The sequence below is a fragment of the Symphodus melops genome (assembly GCF_947650265.1).
Source record: "Symphodus melops genome assembly, chromosome: 10".
Lineage (NCBI taxonomy): Eukaryota > Metazoa > Chordata > Actinopteri > Labriformes > Labridae > Symphodus > Symphodus melops.
Window position 1 is genome coordinate 12,959,294 of NC_136700.1, and position 22,633 is coordinate 12,981,926.

General features: G+C 37.9%; 1 protein-coding gene across 1 annotated transcript; it reads right to left on the reverse strand.

The window, feature by feature from the left end:
* Window positions 1-395: 395 nt before the first annotated feature.
* Window positions 396-21,410, reverse strand: LOC306831026 (uncharacterized protein C14orf132). Its single transcript, XM_079354849.1, has 2 exons — window positions 21,260-21,410; window positions 396-4,932 (listed from the first exon to the last, which is right to left on the reverse strand). Exons 1-2 carry the CDS (start codon window positions 21,284-21,286, stop codon window positions 4,714-4,716), a joined length of 246 nt encoding a protein of 81 aa, XP_079210975.1. The 5' UTR covers window positions 21,287-21,410; the 3' UTR covers window positions 396-4,713.
* Between the last annotated feature and the right edge of the window lie 1,223 nt (window positions 21,411-22,633).

Sequence of the window (22,633 nt, forward strand, 5' to 3'; positions counted from 1 at the left end):
AGAGCGAGCATGCTGTCCTATGTGGGTCTCTGCAAAGCAGACATGCCAAGAAAAGTTTAAGTGATATACTAAACAGAAAAAGATAAAAATGATGAAATAATTCCATCTTACTGTAGATTTATAATTCAGATTCCTGGTGCAGAAATTGCATGGTGATTGATTAAGTGTGGACGGACTGGGATTTAATAAAAGTACATCTTTCCTGGGGCGTCGGTGGCCTAGTGTTTGTGTCACACGCCCCATTTCCAAGGCTAATGACCTCATCACAGCGGCCCTGGGTACAAATCCAGCCTTGGTCCTTTGCTGCATGTCATTCCATACTTTCTCATTACTTTTGCTGCATCATCAAAAGCAAAAAACGTCCCAAAAAAAAAAAAAATACATTTTCATTGTACAGTTCTACTTATCCTCTGCAGCCATATGTACACAAACGCACCCCTGTGTAGAGATCTGACAAAAAAACTGACACTGTTACAGTGTGTGTCTGTGCTCACAGGAAAGGGGCTTTACAACGTGGATCAGGTTCATATGGATGGAGGGATGCGGTAGATTAGAAAGAACAGAGGAAGCAACAAGATAAAAAAGAGAAATTTATGGGGTTTCTTTTAATGATACACATCGTAAAACTACTGTTAAACCAATTGTTTGTTTGTTAAACAAATAATGGAATCTGGGTTGAGTCTTTTTTACTATCTTGAATGCAGCCTCAGACTGCTCATTGTGTTCGTTATACGGCCAGTGTTGAAGATTTGACTCAGCACTTGGGAAGAGTGTGCATGGGATCCTATCATTTGATCTCTTTACTTAGCAAGAGCCCCCCACACACTGAACATTATTTTATAAAGTGTGAGATGCCTGAATTACATTTTTATTGTATAACCATTTAAGTAATACATATCATACTCCTACACACATCTCTGTCAAATAATGAACTCAAACATAACTTCTGACAACCAAAACCTGCTTTTTCATTCTTTTTTAAAAATATGTGATTGTTATGAGATTATTTGACTTCTCCAGGACAGGATGATCCCTTTGCAGAATTCAAACTCTGGTTTGAGGTAGAAAAGGTCGATGGTGACTAATGTTCGCTGCTCCCTGGCTCATCACTTTCACTGAGTGATGTTACACTAATGCTGATAACAAGCTCTCTCTTAGAGCAGGCAAAAATGGTTAAAAAAAAAAAAAGGAAAATACTAGATTTTTCTACTGAACTATGTTGAATTATATATTAGTATTTAGAGCATACATTTGATCAATTTAGGAAATGCATCAGAAACAGAACAAATGCCAATCCACATAATGTTTGACCTTTAACATGGTGGTCCTCACCTGGGAGGTTTGAAGCTTGGAGTTAGACATCATGATCGAGATTTTGTCTTTATTTTCGTTTGACTGTGCATGTTTTCGTTTTTTGTTTTGTTTTGTTTTTTTGCTTGCTTCTTTTTCCAATGAGTCAGCTTTAAGAGCTTGGGGTCATCCAGTAAAAAGACACTGAATAATTGGTGATACATTAGGTCCATGCTTCCACTGACACAGGCTGCTAATTAGATAGTGAGGGAGAGGTAAACTGGACTTAGGGCTTAACATACACCTTAGTGTATGTTAACCCCTTAAGGCTTCCAGTTCTGGGTCAGCTTGTGGATCCAGGTCACTGCTCTTGCGGTCGACTGGCCGGCTCACAGAGCAGCATTTAGCGTTATTTAGCATTTATTGCGTTTTTCAACAGCTTTTTATTAAGTTAATTTGAATTGAATTGATAGTAGCAGATATAAAGTGGTTATGGCTCTACTTCTTACTACTAAGAGGTAGTTCGAGAATGTCCAGTGTCCATTATTGTTGATGAGAGGTCAGAGGATTTTCTTTTTGAAGGAAAACACAGCTTTTATAAAAAGTCTATGGGTAATTATGTGTGTTTCGAATTCCAAATAAATCTAATTTAATTGATACATATTGCATTTATACCTATTGAAGCTTTTCAGTTCATTGTGAATAATTTTTCAGATAATTCAGATAATTTTGTCCATTCTGTTCACACATTTCCTCTTACTAAAAGTTAATTCATTCGGATAAATTATCATCTTCCACTTCAAACCTCTTTGATCCCCCTTTAACTTTGAATATACTTGTGACGAAATTAAAAACAATTTCTGGCCTCTTTGTCTTTTCTCTCTCTTCCCTGTCTTCCTTTTTCTCTCTGTACATGTGACAAATGTTCTCACTATTCATCTCAATGTCACAAATTGTCTCTCAATTCAGACCAATCTCTCCTCTATATAGCCTACATTGTATCTCTGGCGCCTGGGAGTTAGCTCTATTCTGTCTGTAAAATTGTTTTCTAATAAAGTCAGTCACAGAGATATGATCCGCTCTGACTGCTCTAAAAGCTGCCGGGGGCAAACTTCCCTCTGGGATGTCGAGCAAAGGAAGGAAGTAACGGATTGTGAGCTTGGGAGGCGCATTACAGCTCATTACTCTGCAGAGCACTGACAGGACAATGGCTCAGTTCATACAGGCTGGATCTCAGCTGGGCAACAGTGAGATTCATGTGCAAACAAATGCATATGTATAAACCCACACATGCACAGGAATACACCGGCTGCATGATCCGGTCTGAGTAGACTGGGATGCTAGTTATCTGAGACAGCATAATCGCAGTGTAATAGAAATGTACTGTAGCCATCACTTCTGGTTTAGTCTCAGTTTTTACACATAGAACCCGATGACCTGTTACATACTGTATAGCACAAACATCTCAAACTCATCTAACAATTCCTGAAAATTAAACAACTCACCCCAGGTAATGGCCTGGTTTCTTTTTTTTTCTTACTGGATTAGAAGCAAACTGCATGACAACATTTGAAGCAAGGTGAAAAACAAGGTGTTAGTTTGAGTAGCGTTCCAGTCTTATTCTGTTTCTTCCGCTTACTTTTTGCCCTCCTCTGACCTGACCTTCCCTCACGTTTCTAATTCTATCTCTCCGTGTCCTCGTTGTGCCTTTCCCATGCCTGCCCTTTCATGTACAAGAATTCATCCCCGCACTGACAATCCTGCAGTGATCTGAAGTGAGCTGGAAGCGAATGGGACTAACCTTTTTTAATGATGTGTTTACCCTGATAATCGGGGGAAAGTAAGCCTGACAGAGAGAGATGCCCCTGTCTGACCCTTCCTTGCTCGTTAAATTTCCACAAATCCCTGCTCAGTCACAGCTGAGCCCTGCTCCGTTATACATGGGCTTGTTTCCTACAGGTATTTTTTTAGGGTGATACATTTTCCTAAAATGCAAAAAAACATGCATGTTGGTATGTTATGGTCCCAAAATGGTCAGGGTTAATGATTTTTTGGACCGCTTTAGAGTAGTCAGAGGGAGTGCAAGTTTTTTTTCACTCTTCTCAGAGGTTTACATTAGCTAAACTTGCTAACTAGATGGAGCTGACAAAATCTGTCGACCAGAAAAGAGAAACTGCTTTTGTTGTTATTGATCATGGCCTTGTGAAGGGAATTAAGGTAAGTAAATGTGAGAGTTGTTTGCTGTTATTTGACAGATCATTAAGAATTAGTTAAGCAAATATAACCAGTGGTTAAAAAGACAAATTTAAACAGTGGAATAAAAACATAACAGTCTAGACACTCTAAGTTTGAGGTTGAGTACTCCAATCAGGATGTCATACAATGTTCTTAAACTTCTGGCCTCTTCTTACTAAACCTCACTTGTACACCATGTAAATCCTTTTCAGCAGCAGATCACTTTCTGTCCCCTGATCCCTCAAAGAGAACAAACTATGATCATGTCTAATCCTTGTAGTTCTGATGCTGACCTTCGCTGAGCTCATGTGTAACCATGACTGAAAGGGTTTATATAACACCAGCTAAGCTTGCATAACCAACCAACCATTGGCAAGCACACTAGGCTATTATTTTAATGCCAACACTTTTTCAACCTGGATGCAGGATGGATAAATTTAGTAGTTTGCTCTGGGCACAGTGCTCATTAAAAAAAAATGTTAATGTGGTGTTCACGTGGTGGCAGAAAATAAAGTTTCCTATAACCCCAAAGCAGCTCAAACCATAAAGGGCAAACCTGAGGAAGGGTAAATCTGATTGTTATTTCAATTTGGCTAAACCCTTTCCGAAAGCTAAGGTTGACTTTGCTGATGATTAAAACACCTGAAATAGGACAAGTTAAAAATAAAAGTATTTACTTTGGGCAAACGGAGGGGAGAAGGGAGAGAATTATTACCCTCTTATTGCAGTGGCTTTATTCAGAGAGTCATATTGTGCAATGTTGTGTCAGTGTAAGGATTCTGATCGAAGGTTTTTGTTAGCACAGAAGTATAAAAATAACTGGTATCACTCTGTTTGTTGTCGTGCTTGGTCAGTATGAAGTTTCTAAATTAGGGTAAGATCTGGTTGCAATTCTGAAAGTCCCAAAAACCTTTCTGACCATGATTTTTTTTTTTTTGAAACATGAAAAATACACAAGTTGGTTTTTTTATCAGATTGTTTTCTATTAGACAAATCAAAAAAGATGTTATTGTTGAAAGTGTCTGCAGTTTCTGAATAAAGACTCTCATGCAAATTCCCATTTAAAACCCAAAATATAGATCAGGCTTCCATAAGTCCTCGGTCTTCAATCTGAAAGTAAGGCTATTTTACATAGTCTCTGAAGAAAAAAAAATATTCTCATGATAAAAGACTTCTTTTTTCATCTCCTCAGAAGGCACAGGCACAGACCACAGCCACCACCACTATGTTTCCAATGGTTGCCAGCACAGCGATCCACAGCCAAATGGTGTCACTGGACACTTTCCCATCATCCTCTGCTTCTGAGGGACGGGAGTAGCCGGCGTTGAGGTTGGAGGTAGACGTCTGCAGGGACGTGTTCCCATTGTACGGCGAATCCATGAAGGCCCCACTCACAACCGGGAAATGCTGTCAGAGACAAACAGAGAGAGAGAGAGAGAGAGAGTGAGAGGGACAGGTGATAGGACGAGACAGAGGAAGGAGTTCAACACAGTTGAATACAAATCTAGTCACTGGGCTTCACTCAATTGTAATGATTTCGATTTAATGTGAAACAGACTCCTCATTAAAGAGACAAACAAGGAAAAATGTATGAATGACCAGAAACATAAAAACCACACCAAATCCAGTGTAAGTTCCTAACTGCTGTGTGCAAGAAAATGCCAGATAGGTTAATTTGTGATCAAAAGCTTCATTTTTATTTTACAAGCTTAAATAACCATTACAATATAACATGGCTTAAAAGAGACACATGCTAACATTAGCGTTATTATGTAACATGAAGACGTTTATAGAAATGGTATCTGGCAAGTGATTACTTAAGCCTTATCGTTTGTACCCATTTCACCACTGATCAACATCACAAGTGGTGACTAAACTTAGAACAAGGCTTTGGGAACAAATTCAACAAATTAATCATTTAATACAACTTATCAAACTTGGATCATCATTTCTAATTATTCCCTGATTTCTTCTCCGTGCTTCAGGCAGGGATATTTTAGTTCAGGGATTTTATGTCAGTAAAGGACAAAAATCTGATGGCATGCAACCCTAAATGAAAAATGACATGGAGACATGGACAGCATGGCTGAAAGATAACGTGTTGTGTTCAGAAGGTTAACCTCAAAGCCAGCTGCGCCCGGTCTCAGGCAGAGAGGAATCTGCTTCTCAGAGGGATGAATTAACAAGAGGATTAGCAGAGTCCGACACATGCTTTGCATTTAGCCTCGTAGAACACACACACACACACACACACACACACTTTAAATAGTATAGAAAAAAGGCAAAAAACAAGCGAGGCACATAATGAATCCTTCTTCTATTGTCACGACTGAGTGTGGTTTGCAACGTCCCAGAAGGACTTCAATAGCACCAGGACCCCGCAGGCAGGAAAAGATTAAATTATGTATTCAAAGCTGTCTTTGATAACAGAGTAATAACAACTATGTCAGAGGAAATAACAAAGGGACAAGCCAATATACAAATAAATGCCCTCATCCATTCTCCTCCCTCTTACTGTTCAGGGTGTAAAAAAGTGTGAGTACTTTTTTATTCTTCCATCGAGCTCACATCAACACAGTAATAACAGAAACAAAAGTACATTGGCTTCCTGTTTAAATGACATGCTGAGCACAGAGTGAAGATCTAATGGCAAATGACAGCTCAGTGGCCATTAACACATCCAGTCCAGACAGCTGAAAAGTTCAAGTGAATTCGAACCCTTAACTTGTGGGTGTTTCAGCATGTGAAAGTACTGATCTACGGTCGCTGAACAACTTGACCTCTGAGTGGACGAATAAAATGATAGCAATTACGTCTGGAGTTTTTTGGGAAAGATACGCCAAATAAATTACAAAGCTGATGTTTTTGATAGCTAAAAATAACAGTAAGGGTTAGAAAGTTCAATGACTCTCGAATAACTGTCTGTCACATCATTACTCTCCATTCCTTCTCTACTCTGCTAGTTCAGTGCACACAGCCCTAAAGGAGTTTTATTTTGTCAGCAAAGCAGTCAAGCATGACGTCATGCCACTTTTAGAGTATTAATTAACTTCAAACTAGACTTCTCAGGCAAACACTATAAATTCTGCCAGAAGCCATAGTTCAAGCCGTATCCCACCTCTTAAAGCGTAAAGAGGTAAGCTTTTTGACCTGCAGCCAGTTAGTAAGGGGAGCTCAGCCTGTTGTGGCTTCAACTTTGGGGAGCTGTCATTTCTTCCATCTTTTTATACAGTCTATAGATGTGCCAAAAACAATTGTCTGATTGACGCTGGCACCAAAAACAAAAGATTTACCATTTGAGCAGCACATTTGAAAATGTTTACATCTTTGTAAAAAAAAAAAAATGTGATCACTAAATAGCTAATATCTTTTTGGGTTCAAATGTTGATGAGTTATGAGTTACAATACATTTTTATTCTGTCAAGGCTAAGATTTATGAATTATAGGCAATTTTTCCAATATGGCAGCTATCATCATTAAGCTTCATAATGCCTCTTCAAAAATCAACAGGTGATGTCACTGAGTCTATGTCCATCTTTTATACAGTCTGTGAAGTATGCTGCTAAGTAAAACGTTGTATAAAAGATACAGCACAACCTCACAAGTGTGATACTCTTACCAAGTGTTTATTATGTAAAAATGTAGATAAGTAGACTCAGTAGAAATTAAATAGAACACATCCGTATTTAAACAATACAGATTAGAAAGTGAGTTTGCAGTGAATGAGGTTGCAGCTGAAATCAAACCGCTGTGATGGGACACTGATTTGTTTTTTTTTCCTCCAGAGTGTCTCTGGAGTGCTATAAGCATCAAGTAAGACCCAAAGTGCTTCTCTGGCTCTTCTTGTGTCCTCATCCAAAATGTCTCTATCCCAAACTGCAGATGTGACTTCAGGGTAAATTGTTGCAGAGGAAAGATTTTATTCCATGGAAGTAAAAGAAAAGCACTTTCACATTGTTGTCACTGGATGTTACAAGAGAAAGCCATTATAACACATTCAGTGCTAAATCTTGGTTAGCTTAAAAGAGTGGTGGAGTTATTTAAGCCAAGATACTCTCAAGAACACTAATTGAATTACACCATTGGCTTATGCAAATTTACTGAGCCACTTTGAATGAGGGGTGATCAAGGAATAATTGAGGACATAATGTGAAGTTTTACAACAATCATAACTTAAACCAAGCGGAATGATCTATTGATCTAACAAGGTATAATGCTAACGAATGATTCTGTGTATGCAACTTTAGTCATTCAGCACCATCTACTCTCATCTTGTAACATTCAAAACTATTGTTTGGGACTATCTTTGTCTTTGCATGTATTTATTTCTTTTCCAAAGACAAACAAAAATGTTGCAACAGTTAATATATGGAAGCATAATTTATGAGAAGACGTTAAGAGCTTCCAGATAAACCACTTATGTATATTTAATTAAAACAACCTCTCAGGATTTCTCGTGAGCTAAAGAAAAGGCACAGGATTACATTTGGGGGCTCTCGTGGGTTCCAACTTAAAGTATACATAGAGTATATGCATATGACTGTAAAATCAAACAATACCATCCTGAAAAAGGGGGGCTTTGAATTTATCCACTGTATAATTAAAAGAAAGTCTGTGCCTTGAGCTGTGTCTTGCTTTGTGAGAAAAACAGCACAGATAGATCAATTACACAAACAGCAGAGAGTAGAAACGAGGCAGGTGTTATTACACCTGCTGCCTGGAGGAGGAATCATGCAGCGTCTAAAATTTAAAAGCCCATTTGTTTTTTTATACATCTGCACAAGGGATTATTTTAGTTTGAACAGGCAGATTTTTAACCTCACTTTTCTGCTTAAGTTCAGGAAAAGTAGGCAAATAATTGTAGATAATAAACAAATAATAAAAAAAAAAACTGAAGAGAACATTGGACATATGAATATAAAATAAATGACACATGTGGCTGCACAGCAAGGCAATTCAACTTGAGTATCACAGTCAGAACAGAGCTGTGATTGTTTTGTACATTTCACTGTAAAATAACAAGGCCAACTTCTCCTTTCTGTGACAGCAAAGTCTGAGGCCGGTCTCCAATACACAGAAACATTTGCTAATTCCTGAGGCTCTGTCGCTGCGGTGTGCATACAGCATGCTGTTTGTCTTTATTTGAGCAGACACAGAGACGTAAGGAACATTTTTTTATTTGTTTATTTGTACGTACGCACAGATCATTTAGCATCACCACAAGGCGAGAGGACAGTCATTGTAACATCAGCTGTAAATTGTTATCCATGTTTCAAAGGCATCACAGTATGTTACTGACATACTTCTCTCAAAGCAAAAGCTCAAACAGTCCTGCATGGGGTTTAGGTTTCCTAATAAGGCCTCAACTGGGTTATCACATACTGTCGAACCAGCTGATAGACAATGAGATTAAATTCTTGCCAAGCTTCAATATCATAGATACTACAGAATCTGATGGGATCAGGAACGCTTGCAGACATACAAACAGACTTATACTGACACACTAAGAACCAAGCTGTGTAAAATGCAGCAGTCTGTTCATTCAGACTAAAGTTGCAGTTATGTAAGAAACTGACCGATCTCCAAACACATCATATATGTTTTGGATTACTTGTTTAATGTCTTTAATTTTTTGGAATGCTATAATTCTTTGCAGTCCTTCAAACTGTAGTCTACAGTTGTGCAACACTTTAAAGATTGTCCTGGAAGACTGTAATCAATTTAAAATCAACAAAAAAACGTGCAGACGCAACATTTAACAGATTAAAACATTAAAAGGTAGTTTGTCCTTTAGACCACGCATGAAGTAAGGTGAGACCTAACATAAAGGATGGGTGAAAATTTCACAACATCCCAGGCTGAGTTACAGGACACCAGCTGCAACAGTAACGGCTCATACACACACAGCCAGTTCAGGAACGTCATTGTAAAACATTGATGTTCAATTTTTGTCAATGAAAAACAGCATCAACTTAAAAACAAGGAACATGGATCATTGAGTTTCTCTTCTTAAGTACAACCAAGATGGAATTATTGGCAGACTGGTGCTAAAACTAGAGATTTTTGCACTGGTTGCGCAGTGGTTGGTGCGTGCATCCCATTAATGGAGGCTGTGGTCGTATATGCAGGTGGCCCAGGTTCAAATCCAACCTGTAGCCACAGGTCAGATTTCCTGCATCACTCTCCCTGATTTCCATCTTTGTCTACTGTCCTATCTTTCCAATAAAAGGCACAAAGGCCTAAAATAAATCTTAAAAAAAAGTGTAAATAAAATCAAATAACTTTTTCAGTCTAAAAAACATATTTACTGAAATGATAAACGTAAATTCCTTTCCAAATGTTGTCCATCTGTAACAGCATAACACAAACAAGACTCAAGAAATTCAGACTTTCCAATGGAGTAATTTCATCTCTGAATTCAGAGCCAGTTACTTCTAAAACATGTCTAATAAAAACCAGAGTGCTTTCATTGAAGATCCTCTGCTACCTTCCTTTCATTGAATAAACTCTTCAACAAACAGAGAAGAGTAAGTGGTTTGTATAGTGTCAACAAATGATAAAGAACGAATAAAATAGATGCCTACACACCAAACAAGAAATGAAAAGGAGAGTAAAAGATAGAGTTTTACCTACTGCCAGCTGTGTGTGCAGAAAGAGATCGGTTTTGTTGTTCCAATCTGTCCCGTCCTATACTCTGAGACTGAGAGCATCCACAGGGGAGAGCGGAGCAGCACTGCACGAGAGTGAGAGTACGTGTGTGTGTGTGTGTGGGGGGGGAGTTTGGCGAGTGATAGTGGGAGTGTTCACTAAGAGAAATCCCTCCCAGTGAGAGCAAGCAAGTTGAGCTCAAACTGTGAGAGCATGTTAGTGAGACAGGTTTAGAAATCCTGCTGTTAGTGGGGTGTCTATATGTGTGTGTGATACAGACAGAGAGAGACAGAACACACCATGGGCATGTGTAGGTGTATAAAAACAATGTGTCAGTGTTTGAGAGAGAAAGAGGATTTACAAAGGCTTTCATGTGTGAAAACTGGCTGTTTTCAGCCTCACACAGACGGACTACAGATCCCAAACTGGGATTCCCTTAATATCATCGTCATCATGAGTTAACACTGTTAGAAATGTCAGAGACAAGAGTTGCATTATTCAGGGAAAAGGAAGCGGGTTCAACTGCTTTAAAATATAAACAGTCTTATTTAGAGACTGTTTTTATTAGATACTTAATTTTTTACAGAATAGAAGGAATATTTTTTAAATCACTATTACACAAAATAATATCAGCCTATAAATGTGTGAGGGGGGGTTTAAATCTTGTTTAAAAAAAAGACACCTGGGGCACTGGGTGTGTACCCCATGTATGGAGAATGTAATCCTCCAAGCGGTCGTTCCAGGTTCGAATCCAGTATGTGCTCCTTTCTTCTTCTTTCTCTCTCACTCTAATTCTTCTGTTTCTCAGAATAGTTGAACACACAGGCGTAACATCAACTAACACAATCATTATTAAGGCTTCATGTATTTGTGTACTCCACATGCATGCATACTTGTACATATGGCCTGCACCTGCGTATCTGCGTGTATGTTGGGACCCTATGAGTCCACATTACAGTAGTCTGTGTTTGTGTGAGTAAGTGTGTGCTTGTACATTTATTAATAGCATGAATATGTACGCATGGGTGACTGCACATGCACAGGTTAGAACTCTGCTTGTGTGCTGTCCTGTGAGGGCATTATTGCAGAGAACATCTGTCATAGCATCAAATATTTTTTTATAATAATTAAATATTTTAATAAACCCAGAGGATCAATCAGAATGAATTCAAATTAGGTGAGAGCCGATTTTCTTCAGCATAGAAAAGATAATCTTGTATTTAAATTATATTTACAAAAATGTAAATAATTTCAACTGTGACCCTTAATTTTCCACTATTTCCCATTTTGGGATCAATAAAGTACATCTATCTATTTATCTATTAATTGTTTGAATACTTTTTGAGTCATTGATATGCAGAAGGACAGAGGATAAACAAAGAGAGACATGTTCCCTTATCGATCTATCTTTCCCATCATCCATCTCTTTTTTACTTTGTATTTTCCATTCACTAAAACATTTTGTCATCATAATTTTACCCTTCTTTTTTTTCTCTTACCTTTCCTTTTGCTACCTTGTCAATGTTTTAAAATCGGTGACTTCGCCACTTGTGTGTCCTATCGCCATGACAGACTGAAACATCCAAACCTAGGAATCAAACATGTACAGCCTTGATCCTCCAAATCTCTGAAAGTCTTGGTGATGTATTGGCTTATTACTTTTGTGTAATAAGTGGGCATACGAGCGTGGTTCCTTTGTCCATCTGTGATAGTGTCCTGCGGGGGCTTAAGGGAAGGGAAGAGCATGTGTGTAGTCTTTGTCTCTATATCCGCATGTGTGTGTAGTTAGGTCAGTATCAATGTGTCTATCTTATCTTGTTCTATGCTGAGGTTCATGTACTGTCTGTTTATTTCTCTTCTATGTTTCTGTGCCTGTGTGTAAATGTGAAAATCCATGTATCCAAAAATGTAATCTTTATAAAGCTATATAGTCTTCCTATGTTAAAGTGTTAAAGGATTTCAGAAACCGCCTTTACTAACGATGCAAACACAATGAGTGAACACATACACAGCAGGAACACGCAGATCACACACACGCAGATCACACACACACACACGGCTCGAGGTTGTTTAAATTGAGGGGAATTCTAGCGGAATAACGAGATTCGGGATAAGAAAATTAGAACTCTTCCATAATTAGTTTAGGAAGAGAAGAGGGCAAAAACTCACTTATCATTAATGAGGCTCTTGTTCACAAGCTATTAGTGTATTCATGTTGTAAACTTTTGCTCTTGCATGGCTGTGGGGGACATTTTAGCTTTCAGCAAACTATCTAAAAAACCAATGGATGAGGATTAAATGTGCATTTTGAAAACAAAAGTTAACAATACATATTTTTCAGGCTGGGTGTTTGAGATTCCATCTGCGACCGCTTTCACAGAAAAACAAAGATTACATTTTTTTAAAAAGCAGGGGGGAGGACTGAAGTGAAACAAATTAAAGGGTGAATAAACAGCCTAACAGCAGCCAGCTGTTTCACTTCTTTCTGAAACATCTGTTAGAGAAAAATAAAGACCAAAAGAGATGAATGGAGAGAGTTAAGGAGGACAGAACACTGGAGAAGACAAGAAGATAAATAAAGAAAAGGGGTATAAGTGATTTCTGTGTCTTGTCTGTCCTTTGTTTCTGCGTGTCCTCCCTTTGTTAAGTATTACTCAGGTTGCAGTCATGTTAGCTGTTTGGTTAGGTTACAACTGAGCTAAATGGATGCCCATCGTGACAATGTCAGCATGCAGTGATTTGCAGGAAGAATGTTTTTCATGTTTGTTCTTTTATTTTGGCATGCTAGCATGCTAACATTTGCAAAATAGCATTTAACACTTTGTGCATCAGGATTTGTTTTTTTTAGGAAACTCGAATTGAAGTCATGTGTTGACCTGATATTTCATGGAAATTAGATATTTAAACACAAGCTATAAGTGAACGATAGGCCAGCTTTGCCTGTTATAGATCCTCAATGGATACATTTTTACAGATTATGTGCTTGGTTAGCTTTTTGGTGCATCTTCTAGAACAACTGCTAGTGTGTCTAATATTTCATGTGAGCTATTTATGTTGCTCTGTTTGTGTTTCCAACATTGAACAATAGGATAAAAAAGACAATTTAAAATAAATAAATAAATCATCGAACCTCGTTTCTGGGCACTGAATAAACATTTTCCAGCCAGGAAAGCTATTTACTCATCTCTATAAGTCAAATTATAAAAATAATATTTTCTATGAAATGACTCATGTGAAAACACGATTTTGACAATAGATACCAAGAAAACTAAATGGAAAAAGTAGACGCAGCGATACATATTTGTCTTAAGTTACTGTACCGTGTGATGAAAGGAAAATAAAGCCCAATATGTCTGGGGACCTGAGCTGATTAAATCCAGGACAAGAAAACAGGGAGGAACATAATCAAGAGAGGAGAAGAAAAAGACAAACAAAGAATAAGTGAGTAAAGAAGGTGGAGGTGTCCGGTAGGCTATGGTGAGCAAGAGGAAGAGGTCACTAAAGATAAAGAAAACAAGAGAGAGATAGAGAGAGAGGATTGTTCTCACGGCTGATTGAATCTATGCATAGTTTTGCTGGAGGCTTCAGAGGCTGACTGACGAGAAAAGAACAGCACTCACTGACATCATTAAGTGACCTTATCCAGCTTTCATAACACCCTTCATGCTCCACACAAACACACACACACACACACACACACACACACACACACAAAATGCCCAAATGTTACTGTGACAGCACAAGACGTTTTCCCACAAAACTGGAAACTGTTTACATTCAGTAACAAAGCCTCCTATTGGCAGTTTGAATTGAAAAAAAGGTCAAGTGTGCACATTACGAAACAACATTGTACAGACAGGTCAACAAAACATTATGTGTTAGTCTGTGTGACTAATTTTCTCTCGTTCTATTCTCCGCAATGATTTCCCAGTAACCATCCAATGAGGGAAAAAATGCTTTGTTACTGTTCTTTAGAAATTCATCATACTAGAGCCAGCTGCACAGTAACAGGAACACATGCTACGTAGACACTCTCAAAACTTAAATTATTCAAACAAGCCCTCTATGAAGTCTGTTATGTATTATTAGCTCGTCATGGTTTAAGTGAGTCATCATTTCTCAGTTTTTCATGCTGTAAGTCCTGCCAACAATGCATCCAATGCGAGTGTAAGAAAAGCAAACCGTGTTTTTATTTTTACAAAAACCACTAAAAAGGACAATCATCCAAAGACATTTCTTTTCACAACTAAACATTTTGTCGGGAAAATACTGTGATCTCCTTTTTTTACTCTCCTTGGTTATTTTTTCATTCCAGGCCTGTTTACCGCTGACCGCTGTGTGTTTATTAGACAAATGCAAGTTAAAGAGCATGTGGAACGAAAGCAACTGATCAATTACCTATATTTCTGAAGGGTGATAGAAACAAACTCACTCCTTTACAGTGTCTTTACTTCACCACAGCCAATCTCCGCTGAGAAAAGCCAACAACAATTCTGACAGCAACACAGCAGCAGCAACACACCAATGTGTATGTATCATGACGCCTGAATGACATAACAAGCAAAATGTACAGTGAGTGCAAAAAAATAATCATCACAGCTCGCTATTTTATTTGTCTAATACTTGCATGAGAAAATCACCAAAGGTCACCGAGTGCACATATAGGTTCAAGAGGTCAAATTCATACTGTGGCGAGGTGATACATACGGTGGCATACAGCTCACAGCACTCTTATGTAACACAAAGAGACCACAACTTTACTTCACTGCATATCATCATCATCTGTCATGTGTTGACAGGAATACAGGAATTAGCCAAACTAAATTGCTGTAATCACATTAAACAAAAAAAAAGAAGAAGAAGACAAGAATTTCAAGCTTAAGGAATCTTCTGCCATTGTTCAGCAGAAGAATAACCCTAAGTACATTTGTCGCATGTCCTACCTCTATAACAACACCTTTCTCTTCTGTCTCTACAATCTGGCATGCCATCAGGTCCCACTAATAATTTAAAAAACTTTTTACAACACAAACTCTTGGAACAAACTTTGCTGTATTTGTTCTTGTGTAACAATGGCTAAGAGTAGCTCTTGAGAGTAGTTACATAAATAATTTTACTCACAACAATTTTGCATGAAGGCAACATATTAATATATAATGAAATTCAGTGTTTAGTGAAAAGGCAAGTAGAACTGCGACTAAGCACAAAAGCAACTTAGTGAGCAAACACTCGCACAATAAATATGCGTGCAGAGACTGCACGCGGGCACTGAAAACACAATCATTCTCAGCATACTGTAAGCTTCATGTTCATGCTCTGTCAAGCTCCATTTTGAAAGCTCTGTGCTTTGCTGAACAGACATATTAGCCCCATTACTGTCGCATGCACTAAGAGAGGAAATGCACCTTCAACACAAAAAACTGCGTGAACTCAGAAAACAACGAGAACATGAGTCATGTCTGGTGTAGACATGTAGATATTGTGTTGATTCATGATGGTTTTTCAAATTTTGAGAATTCACTATTCATGAGAATTTGTTGTGTTGCAAATACTATTCCATCTTTTTAAGGCCTTTTTTTTTTAAACGGGATCGATCACGTTATTTTTTAAGCCTCCATATTGTCTCCCTGTAGTCACAGCAATGCAAATAACGACACTGTTACGTCTTTGACTGCCTCATTTCATTTAAAAAACACCTTTGGACAGCTAATTTGGCAAATCAAAAGTAATTATTTGTATTATGACATCAACAATATACCCTAATTTTACCGTTCCTTTTACCAGTGATATTTAGTAATGCGTTTTCTGTCGTGGCCATTTTCTTTAAGGTCCTAACAGTACTTTTTGTCCTCTCGTTTGTTTACCTTTTTAATCCCATCTATATCATCATCTGAATTATGGTTTCATCCACTCTGATTTAACCAAGACACATTAAAATATCTTGTAACCACCAACCTTTTTTCCAAAAGTTTCAAATGAGAGAAGAGCACTGACTCATGTCATGTAATACTTTAAGTAAATGCATTGTTTCCAGGACTGTTTCTGTTGGTTGCATCAATCAACATTGTGTTCTGTGTGAGAGGGAGATTATCCTAATCCTCTAATTAACAAGAGAATGAAAATATAAAAACAGGGATAATACTAGATTACACATCCAGGGTATCACAGTGCATAATGCTGCAATTCAAATTTAAAGCTCAAGCAATGTGACTGAAGAAAATCTTCTACTCACACAATACATTTATAGTAAATGAGGTTTAGGTTGAACAAGTTCATGGCCATTAGAGGCATTGACCTCACCATAAATTGAAGACATTTTAAATTCTAGGTCTTTATAACTAATGCTTGATTAAATTCACATTTAATTCAGATCAAGTGCTTTATTGTTGTGCAACAAAGTTCACACCAAATGCATTGTTATTAATTTATGATTAAAAATCACATCACTTCTCACCAAACCATTACACCATAAAGGATTTGATTAATCCCCGGCGTGGGCCCGACTCATTTACATAACAAAATAACAATTTTATATCTAGCCGTACATGTCTGATGTGTGTTTACATGTCTTTTTTGTCATGCCATCCTTCCTGAATAAAGCGTTACATAAATGACTCATCTGTCTATATGCTGGATTACTCTCCAGAGGTTACCTCAGTTTGACGTGAAATAATAAAGGTTCACAATGTAAAACAATAAATGGTACAGAAACCATTAAGATGGTTAATACAAAGTCAGTATTGATACTCTTGAACTTTTGTAACCCGGGGGAAGACCTCTTCACCTGAACTTAAAGGTTGCATATTATGCTTTTTCTGGTTTTATGCTCTTTAGTGTGTTTTCCAGGAGACTTGTGCATGTTTAGGTACATCTATTGAAAAAAAATCAAAGTCCATGAAACGCTCAGTCCCTTGCCCCCTTTGTCGAAAATGGGTTTGTGACATCAGATGACAAAGACGTCACTGATCCAAGCCCATTGGCTTGTTGTAGCAAGCACAATTTAAGTGTTTCAAGGTACTTAAACACAAACTGATTTAGCATGTCTCTCAGAATGTAATTTACCAGGGTTTGAAAAGCTGCAGAAGCATTGGTAAGCCCGAAAGGCATCACCAATTCATAATGTCCAAAAGGAGTGTTAAAAGCAGTTTTCCACTCGTCCCCCTCCCCTATCTGAGCCAGCTCATAGGCATGGCGGAAGTCTGATTGAAGAAAAAAACTTAAGCTCCAAAAGCAAAAAGCATAACGGGAAGATGACATATTTCTCTTAAAGTATATCCTGCAGGCTTTTTATATGTCTGAAGAGCACCAATAACCATTTCAGTCTTCATAGAGAGTGGTAAAACAAATGCTAAAAACGTTGAAAGTCTCTCCTTTAACTTAAGTACAAGCCATATACTGAAACGTGTATGGCTTCACCTTTAATCCCACTGGACTGAAAGTAATTGTAATTTACATCTCCAACAACTGTTATAGAAAATATTGATTCAACGCTATACATATGTCTTACTGATATGATATGAAAATCTACTTTAAGTTCCCAATAAAAGGATATTCCCCCTTTTAAGTCAAATAGAAGAGCAGCTTGTGATGGATCAGATCTGCACTGTGTGTCAAAGAGAAGACCCCCTGAAGTGCCTGATAAACTCTTCAGCAGATGGTAAGCTGACCTAGCTTTCCATCAAACACACTTTGATAGACACGATTTAATTAAGACCAATCACGCATTCAGACCTAGGGACAAGAAAGGTGGGTTTATTAAAGAAAGAGTGGGAACCTTCAGTCAACCAAAAAAGGTCAGTGACTGGTCCCTCTCTGACGTAGCTGTCTCACTTGAGGACAGCGTTGAAAACTTTACAACAGAAATCAATGGATAAGGATTTATCTGAGACACAAAAAATACAAAATGTCAGCCTCACGTGCTAACCTTGCAGCAACTGCAAGAATACAAAACTTTCTTATCAGATCCACAATGTGATTCAGTAACCACAGAGGTTTTCAGCTGGAAAAAGAAACTTCTTTTGAGAATTTCCGGTTAAACTTTTAGAGTAGAGTAGTTCACCAGAACACTTAGTGGTTGACTGCAGAGGGTCTACTGACGGTTAGTGTGGGGTGATTAAAGACCCCACATTGAGCACACCTGATTAACTATCTGAGAACAGATGGCTATCAGATGAGGCTTTCCATCAAACTCGTTCATCTGGACAGGGTTCACGTCTGGAGCACGCTTAGTGATAACGTTCAGCGATTTAAAGGAGAATGCCACTCAATCACGAAACCAGAAAACAGGACACTGAATCTGCTCTCTATGTGCAAGATAAAAAAACTTGACCCGCAACACACAAGTGGACTCATCTTTTACCATTACATGAGTGTGTTTTTGCAAAGAGGGCGAGTTAAATTAGTATTTATGTGCAGATGGTTTTCATTGGAGACTTTCCCATCAAATCCACACAACAAGCAGGCTGCACAACACGACTGCTGCATGTGTCATACTATAAGACATATGGTGTCTTTTTGCTTGTTACTTTCACTCCTCATCTACCTTGTTGTCTTCAAATGTTTGATATGTGAAAGTTCAAGCTGTTATAGACAGCCACCCTCTGGCTATCATGGCCATGACTCCCGTTTTTCTCTGCATTGCAATTGTTCCCAGTCCGACTCTTCATGCAAGGATGAAGATAAAGCTGAGACAATGCCTGAAAGCAGATTGTTAGTTGCACTTGCATGCAGGTCTATGTCGTTCTATTATTTCAAAGCTTAATCCCAGTCAGATGACAGCCAGTGGGTAAAAGGATCTTATTATTGTTGTGTGTAATGCTGCTTTTTGCCCTCCCCTTGGTATGCCTGCTGAAACACTACTGGGCAATTTGGACAATTAACAGACCACAATACTCTTATGATACCAATATACTTGACCCTCTCTGACAGATTCAACATTGTAATGCAGAAACAAATTTTGCATTTTAAGCAGAATCTGTAGCTGTGAGAGTCCACAAAAATAGGAATGAACCTTTTTTCCTTCCTCACATCAGCAGCCAGCAGATGTCACATTGGCACAACAATGAATGCATTTGATGTGAAGAATCGGATTAGCCATTGCATAGGTAGTTAAAAATATTCAGATGGTGGCATTTGATATTATCAGACATTCATGATTGTTCCGTCTGTCTTAATACAACTAAACAAGGACATACAATACATGTACTAGTTAGCCTGTCCTTCCAACTTCCTAATTAGATGTACGAGCCAAAGCAGTGCATGTTACTTTTATTAAATGTTATTTGTTTAATATTAGCGATTTTCTTATCAATAAACTAATTGTTAAGTGTAAATAACTTTTCATCAACAATTGTTTTACTTGTGAAACATAAAAATTCTCAATTGTTCCAGATAACTGAACATTAAAATAGAAGTTTTTCACTGTTTTTTTTATTTTATTTTATTTTATTTTTCTTATTGTGCGTGCACTTGAAAGACAGTTCAGTAATTGCTTTGAAAACATAGCCATAGGCTGCAAAGCCCACAAAGGGATCTTGATTGCAACATAGAGCTCTCTCCTGAGGCATGTCAAAGCCCAACATCATAGGTCTGAAGGAGAGACAGGCAGCGAGAGAAAAGAAAACATCAGAAAATGGGACGAGAATGTTTCACCACAGCAAAAAGCAAATGATAATAAAGGGAATTATGCTGAAACTGTAACATGAGGGGAAACTGTTGTTTTTGGAAATCCTTCCTGGCAGGTAGAGATAGAAATTAAATTATTTTGATTTTACAGAAAGTTTTACAATAGCCATCACCCTGGATGTAAGTACGGTAAACACCAAAGCTTTTTTAAAACCCAGCATACAAAGTTAGAAACTGTGAATAATGAATGCTTTGAAGCACTGTGAGCCACTGTAAAGTTTGTTTTTCCCCTTTTTTTTTAATCCAACATTTCTCAGACATCCATCTATTTTGACACTGGTAGAAAAAAGCACTTTAGGTTAGGAAGTCATTCAAAGTAGCTAATACAGCAACAACGTGTATACACTTGCACACCAAGCATTGCATGTGACAACAGGACCATTGCACTGAAGTATTTGCCCTGCACATACTCACTGTATTGGCCCTATATAGCAGCTATTTTTTTGTATACTCAGTGCCCTGTGTGTGTACGTATGCATCAGTGTGAGCACTCTTTCTGAAACTGTAAATTTAAACACTTCAAAACACTCCCATAACCTTATGACTGTCTGTGTGACTTATTTCACTGTACCTTCTGTCTTATCTTGTAACAGCTTTATACAGAGTATTTATGAGACATAACGTTAAAAGGAGAAATACGTAACTCTGAAACCTAGTGTTTAAAATTGATACTGCAGTCCAAATGTAAAACATTGATGGGAGCCGTCTCTCCTCGCCCCCTCCTCCCTAGAGTCAATGTGCACGCAGGTTGCTATGTACGGACACTGAAGCTTCAGTGTTTAGCCAGCTCTGCATTGGTCTTGAAACGTTTCTGTGTTCTAACCTCTATCCGTTTTTAAAAACATTGGCAATATTTATTAAAGTTTGAACATGTTTCTGCTCATTATAGTTATAGCTGAACCAGCTTGACTGCCCACTTCCATCTCTGCAACACCTGTTGGTTTGCTATTTGGGTAGCAAACTGAGGGGCGTCCACAACAGCCATGTGAGAGTGCCATACCGCCTACCTTCTCTGGTCAAAAAAAAAAAAAAATCTGCACTGGAATCCAAACTTAGAAGGACATACTGGTTGCTGCGTTGTTCTCAGAGAAGACGACACAACTTCATAGCGTGTTTCTTCACGTCTGATGGTATTGTAATTTTATGATTAAATTCACTAGACATCTTACATGTTGGACCCCTTAAAGCAACATTAGATTTCCTTCCACTTGCTAAGGTTGCTAGAGGGTATTCTTACATTGCAAGAAACTGTGACACTAACTGTCCAAGTACACTTTAAACTGACAGCATCTTCCAGTACATCACTTCACAAAAGTGGTAAAGGGTGTAACATAAATAACACATACAACATGCTGATGTAATTGCCCAAAACATATGGATTAAGGTTTCTCTGCACCCTTACCTGTGCTGCCATTAGTGATAACTCCATAATCCCTGCAGGATCAATGATTGCCAGTCTGAATGTTTTAAGAGAGCGTTTGAGAGTTACGATGACGGCTAAAAATGCACAGGAGATAAGGAAAAGAGCAAGAGGAGAGTCTCTAAAACTGCAGTGCTGTGCTTCCTGGGAAGAGAGCTGAATGTGAGTGTGCTACATAATGACACAAAGAACGCTTTTCATGCTTCATGGAAGACTTTATTCACTCAGCCCATCTCAAACACACACACACACACACCATCTCAAAACACACGCACTCTCTCTTTGTACTGTATAGATAGATGTATAAGTTAGGCTGTGTATGTGTGAAGGGTTAGTAAACTTGCATTTGTATGCATGCAATCATGCTAATGCTTGTAGAATTATGATGCTGGTAAGGCTTTTGCATTCGAGATGTTTTTATATAGTCAGTCCTAATATCTTCCATGAACTTTGTAAACCCAAAGATAGATTACTTAAATACTTCATCTCCATCTAAAAATGTATATAAAAATGTTTCTTTTTTATGTTCTTGTCTTTATCTTTGCCTCTCTTATCTCCGCACAATGTTCATAAAGATTTAATCCTTTTTAAGTAATGGCTTTATTTTGCTCAATAATTAATTTACAAATGTTTTATAGATCATTTACAATGCATTAATAATAACATGGTTTAAAAGGATTTAAAATCTTTATTTGATGGTGTTCATTACCATTAAGCAAATCAGCAAGGCAGCATTAATCCATTAGTAAGTCCATTTATTGAAAGCCGCTAACATTTAAAAAAGGAGGACTTGATGGAATATTGACACCGTTTAATAAAAAATGCATTTTATGCAATCCTGCCAGGAGAGACGGTACAAAAGGTGCACTGTTTACAAGATTATTACACCTAGAGCTTGTACCAGGAAGCAAGATCAACATACAGGCTAACTTTGGGTTCTCTGGCGTCACTAACCCTAACACAAGAGATTGTGCTTAACAGTCATACAAAGCTGGTTATTAACCTGATATGTAACCCACGATTTTCACATAAAAAGGGTAGTGTTCATCGATTTATAACCTGTCACAATCATCACTGCATCTGCTATCAGCAGATCATCATATAACAAACTATGAACACATTGTATTAATAATATAAATATTAAGACAAACATGCTCCCAAAGATTTATGTCACACATGCTGCAACAAATGCAGGAAGAACTGGCAGGAGAACTTCAGCTAATTATATTTTTCCCCCCCATCATTAATTCACCTTAGAAATGACTATAGTTACACCAGTTTTTTTCTCTTAACTGAACGTGTTTATTGGTCAGTGGAGATTTTCACAGGTTGATCTCTTATTCAAACAACCTGCTC

Bases quoted from the DNA above. Each gene is read 5' to 3' on its own strand.
- LOC306831026 (XM_079354849.1), bottom strand. From the start codon at position 21,286: ATGGAGTTATCACTAATGGCAGCACAG. The intron at 4,933-21,259 runs GTAAGGGTGCAG...TGTCTCTGACAG, and splicing joins TATCACTAATGGCAGCACAG to CATTTCCCGGTTGTGAGTGG.